The sequence below is a fragment of the Eurosta solidaginis genome, chromosome 3 (genome assembly GCF_040869045.1).
Source record: "Eurosta solidaginis isolate ZX-2024a chromosome 3, ASM4086904v1, whole genome shotgun sequence".
Taxonomy (NCBI): Eukaryota; Metazoa; Arthropoda; class Insecta; order Diptera; family Tephritidae; genus Eurosta; species Eurosta solidaginis.
The window spans coordinates 252,520,519-252,526,456 of NC_090321.1; the positions used below are offsets into that span (position 1 = coordinate 252,520,519).

At 30.3% G+C, this 5,938-nt stretch overlaps 1 protein-coding gene across 1 annotated transcript; it reads right to left on the reverse strand.

The window, feature by feature from the left end:
- Positions 1 to 279: 279 nt before the first annotated feature.
- LOC137245373 (cuticle protein 1) lies at positions 280 to 3,609 on the reverse strand. The gene is made up of 2 exons (XM_067775931.1): positions 3,419 to 3,609; positions 280 to 1,038 (listed from the first exon to the last, which is right to left on the reverse strand). Exons 1-2 carry the CDS (start codon positions 3,431 to 3,433, stop codon positions 574 to 576), a joined length of 480 nt encoding a protein of 159 aa, XP_067632032.1. The 5' UTR covers positions 3,434 to 3,609; the 3' UTR covers positions 280 to 573.
- Between the last annotated feature and the right edge of the window lie 2,329 nt (positions 3,610 to 5,938).

Sequence of the window (5,938 nt, forward strand, 5' to 3'; positions counted from 1 at the left end):
GTGGGCGTTGCACGCATGCGCAAACATTGATTGAATGGGTGGGGCTAAAGGGGTGGAGGTAAACAACTGGAAATATCAGCACTTGATTAATGTGGTCATTAAGTGTGTAAAGTGGACAAATTGAGCTATTTATGAGTGCATAAACAAGCCAATGCGTATGCAAAGTGCAATTCGAGTAAGTTAAGGAAGGTCAAGTTCAGTAAAATATGAGGCCATAAAATTTAGAATAACATACATATATGAAAATTTAAGATACACAACAAACAAGCAACAACATAATTCAAAGGACAATTAGTGAACCAAATGCATATTTTTTTTTTTTGTTATTTATGAACCAACAACAAATTTTTTATTTTCATATACATTTACAATATACAATAGCTTTGAGAACTTCACACGCTTGAAAATAAGAAAAATATAGCGAACGATAGTTTAAGTATGAGTGTATGTGTATATGTGTGCGTGTGACAAATGGCGTGATAGTTGTTTGTCGTTGTTGTTGTTTGGCTGAACGTTGATTGGTGGTTGTAATAGGATTCTGGTAGCGGGACTTCGTCCGACACGTTTTACAATTTAATTACAGTAGGGAAAATTGGGACATTCATGTGGTGAGACACCAGCGGGGTAAAGACGTTCAGTGAAACCGGGTAGAGGTGGCGCCGCAACAGCACCATGATGGCCAGCATTCACATCACAGAATGGATAGTTGGGGCAGGTGTGTGGATTCACGCCCGCTGGGAATTTATCACCACCAGCTGGTGCAGGTGCAGGTGCGCCCCAATGAGGTTGTGGTTGCCAAGATGGTGCTGGTTCTTGCCATGAGGATGCGGGTGCTTGCCATGCGGCTGCAGGCGCTTGCCAGTGGGGTTGTGGTTGCCATGCAGGTGCTGGTGCACCCCACTGTGCCTGTTTGTTGTGCAGGCGGGCATTATCACAGATGGGAAAACCGGGACAGTCCTGTGGATTGACACCAGCGGGATATTGTGCGGCATGATGTTGTGGTTTGGCCAACGCAGCGGCAACGAGTGACAGGAGCACCTAATCGGAGAAACGAAAAGAAAGAAGAAGCGCATTGTTTAAAATGTTGTTGAATGCTTTGTTTGCATGTGAATCGTTTTGTGTTTTCATTCTACATTTTCCCTCCAAAAAAGATTTTTCCTAGTTTAATTTTTATACTTTTTTGATAATCTTTGAATTTTTTTAAAAGTAATTTTCGATTTTTGTTTACAATTTTTTTCGAAATTTATTTATTTTTTAATTTTTCTGTTTTCTCTTTAGAGATAAGTTGAATGAAAAGATTAGAAAAATTATTAATGAATTTTTTTACAGTTTTAATAATAGTTTTGAAATATTTCTTGAACTTTTAAAATTTTTTATTTTTTTCTTGAAATCTTCTTTCCCCAAAATTTTCTAACCAAATATTTTAGTTTAAAAAGGAAAAAACTTCGAAAAAATTAAATTATATTTTTGAACAATAAAAAAAAATATATTTTGTAACAAAGGTTTTTTATTATTTTTAAATATTTTTCGTTTTTTTTTTTTAATAATTTGTTTTGACTATAGCCTTTTTTTTCAGTTTTCAATGCATACAAGTTTTCTCAAAATTCATCTATCCAACTTTTCTAATTTAAATGTTTTTCATTTTTCCTTTCTTCTAAAAATTTTGTTTTCACTTTTCTTGTTTTTCTATATGCAGAATAAATTCTATTGTTCTCCGTTTATTCTCAATTAACATTTATTCTAACATTTTTTTTTTTTTTTCAAATTTTTCTCTTTTCCAAATTTTTCTATACGATTATAAAATATTTCACATAAACATTTTATGTACATATTTCAGGACACATTTTTTTTTAATTTTGAAAATTGATTTCTTAAAAATTTGTTTTTGCAAAAAATTTATCAATTTTTTTTGTTTTTCTTTAACAATTATTTTTTTCAAAAATGTTTACTTCTGAATTTTGGCTCCAATTTAAAAATTATTTTTGATCACTCCATGAAAATTAAACAATGCGATTTTAAATTGTACCCGGCATAAAAAAATGTGATCCAATTTTTTTTTATTTCTTTCGATTTGTTTTCAATATTTATTATACAAAATATTTCAACCGTTTAATTTTTTCTAAAATTTTTCAAAATAACTTTTTTTCTTAATAATTTTCTAAATATATTTTGTTTCTAAATTTAAATTTTTTTCTAATTTTATTTTCTCTAATTTATTTTTTAAAGTTTTTTTTAAATATTTTTATGTTATTTTTTTTTTCTGAAAATTTTATATTGGGGTAACGTTCAAAAATGACTGTCCTTATTTTCGATAATATTAGAGATTTTTTTTTCAAAATTTGTTGAGAAATAAACTTTTTTTTAAATTTTTTATTGCACATTTTTTGTTGCTTTTTTTAAAGTTATCCTCAAAATCAATTGTTTTTTAAATTAAACAGCAGGCCATGAAGATTAGCCCCTCGTTTTGTTTGTGTTTTTAAATTGTTAGACTTTTTTGTTGTTATTAAATTTTTTTTTTTACAAATTTTTAAAAAATATTTTTATTTATTCCAATTTTTACTCATTTTTTTCTTCATAATTTTTTTTTTATATTTTCAGAAAATAACTTTGAAAATTTAAAATTGTAATTATTTTGATGCGTTTTATTTTATTTTATTTTGTTTTATTTTTTAACTCAAAGCTTTTTTTCTTTTATTTAAATAAATAAATTAATTTTTGTTATTTTTTGATATAATTTTTTTTTTCAATGGTTTTAAGTATTAAAAAAAAAATTTTTTAATTTTTTTGTATGTTCTTAGTTTTTCTTTTTGCCGGCCTGCCAATTTACAAGATTTTACTGCCGAAATGAGGCATCTGGCCTTCAATTTATTAATATCAAATATGTATTGTTTTTAAGAGAATTTTTATATATTGATACAGTTTTTGTTTTTATTATTTTGATTTGTTTTCAATTTAAAAAGAAATTTAATTAAATATTTTTTTTGTTGTTTTTGTTCTTTAGTTTGTAAAAATGTTTGTAAATTTGTCGAGCTCGAGGCCATACAATATTAAATAACACATAAAAACTTTTTATTTATATATGTTATATATATATATTATTTATCGATATTTTGGCTTCAATTAGAAGTCATCTTCAGGTCGACCTGGTATATCCAACGATTCCTGAAGATGACTTCTAATTGAAGTCGAAATATCGATAAATAAAAAAACGACAATATATAACATATATAAATAAAAAGTTTTTGTGTGTTATTTAATATTGTATGGCCTCGAGCTCGACAAATTTACAAACATTTAATTAAAAATTTTTTATAATTTTTTTTTTTTTTTTTTGAAATTTTTTATTTCAAAATCCTTATAATCCTTCTAATTGTTGTTCTAATTAAATCCCAATTTTGTTGCATACGCGTAAACTCACCAATTTGCAGAACATTTTTATTTATTTTGTATTTGTGTTTTGTACTTAAAAACAACAATAACAACTACAACAACCTAATATCACTTCACTACAATACGAAATAACCCAATTGGACTATAACAAATTTGTATGTTAAGAAATATTATTTAAACTTCCAATTGGTATTCCGTACTATCTTGGACTGTGGCGCTATTGACCGTCGCTCACGTTTATATACCCATGCTTTTAGAATTTATGTTTGAGAGTTCGGCGCATGCGCGCTCACTATTCCAGCACAGCGCTGCAATGGCATAATAGAAGTAAAAAAAAAAAAAAAACAAATCACAATAATCTAAAAATAAACAAATTGTAACAAACTTCAAAAGTTATGTGAGCGCAGCGCGCTGCCTAAAAAGTCTTCTACCCACCGCTCGGCCACTGCAACGCTCACTTTGAACAATAGCTCTAAGCGTAAATATTCATAAACACATTTACAGTTATAAATGCATATGTATCTTCATACAAGTACAAGTACAACTAGAAGCATATGCTAAAACTAGCGCACACACCCGGGCGTATACTTAATATATTTAGAATGCGACACCTTAAACATGAGCACCAACCGGTGCAGCAGGAAAGTGCGGAGTAGCCTTTGTTGCTCTTATTATCGTTGCTGTTGTTGTTGTTGTTGTTATTGCTGTTACTGCTGCCTATTAGTGGTTTTGACTGATCGCATATTTTGTTTGATTGGTGCAACAGATTATTATTGAACTGTATTTTGCATGCATACATATATGTGGTGTACTTCTTGTGCAAACATACACACAGACGCGCATTGTAATACTGAAACCACGGTTTAGCGCATGCTCCGTTGCTCTTGACGCTGGTGAGTGGTTTTCCACGCTCTGCCCTGGCATTCATTCAACTTTCATACAGTTTTTTTTTCTTCTAACATATTTAGAAGGCCAGGAGCGTATTAGAGGTGTGTGAGAATAGCCCTTGGTAGGCGGAGGCAGGCGGAAGTCCGATACTTAACAAAAAACTTCAGATGGCAATGATTTTTAAGAAGAAACGGATGCATGAGAAAATATAAAAATATATTAGTTAACTGTTGCTAATATTGAGTTGTAAAGAGACGTTCGAAAATGTATACAAGCCCATCGAAAGAGCTTGAAATCTATAAAACTCACAAGTTGTTATCGAAAACATTTTTGTCGAATACGTTTCTAAAATTAGTTTGCATGGTTTCAGTTGCAAAATTCATAGAAGTTTTTTCGAAAATAAAAGTTGCCCCTGTTTTTTTTTTCTGTTCGCTGCTGTATGTAGCCGCATATACACACATGTAACTAATTTCATTCAACTAAAACAAATCTTAAACTATTATTTTATTATTGATGGGACCTTGAAGATTTAAACGTCTGAGCTTAAATTGCCATTGAGAAGGTAATACAAGGAAAAATAAAGCTAATTGTAACATAAACATTTAAAACAAGTAAGGAAGTCTAAGTTCGGGTCAAACCGAACATTACATACCCAGCTGTACACTTGAAATGCTGTTGTTGTTTGTTTTGTGTGCTTAAAAGTTTAACAAGACTGCGCGATAACACATATATATATGATTCTATTCTGAACTAATTTTTCTTTGAGTTATGGCTCCCGAAACTTAGAAAATTGCTCAGTCATTAAAGGGGCGGTGCCACGCCCATTTTCTAAAATTTGAAGTTTTTTCTATTTATTGTCATAAATCCACTTGTGAAACGAAATACCATTGCTATAAAGCTCTTTTTTGCAAAGATATAGCTTATTTTATTCGTCCACGACCCTTTTAAAACTCTTTTATATATAAGTAGGCGTGGTCCTTAACCGATTTCGTTAAGTTTTCTTCAAAGCATTCCTTATAGTAAAGGCCGAATTTTGTTACGATAGGTTTCACGATTTTTGATTTATGATTAATAATATTTGTAAAATTTATTTTATCATAAGTGGGCGGTGCCACGCCCATTTTAAAAAATTTTCAATTTTTATCAAGAGTCTCAATATCAATCCACATGTATAATTTCAAAATTCTAGGTGTATTATTTACTAAATAATCAGGTTTTTTGTGTTTTCCAAAATGTTATATATATAAAAAGTGGGCGTGGTTATCATCCGATTTCGCTCATTTTTAACACCAATCTATTCTGGGTCCAGATAAGCTCGTGTACCAAATTTGGTGAAAAAATCTCAATACTTATTCAAATTGTCGTGTTAAAGGTCAGACGGACGGACGGACAGACGGACGGACAGACGCGGCTCAATCAAATTTGTTTTCGATACTGATGATTTTGATATATGGAAGTCTATATCTACCTCGATTCCTTTATACCTGTACAACCAACCGATATACAATCAAAGTTATAATACCCTGTGTACAAGTACAGCTGGGTATAAAAAAAACTAAATAAACTGCAAATATACTTCACCAGTTTTCGCTAATGTGAGTAATTATTTTTTTGCAGCCTTCTTTGCCCACTTAATGAGCCTAGCAAATGCAGACATTTC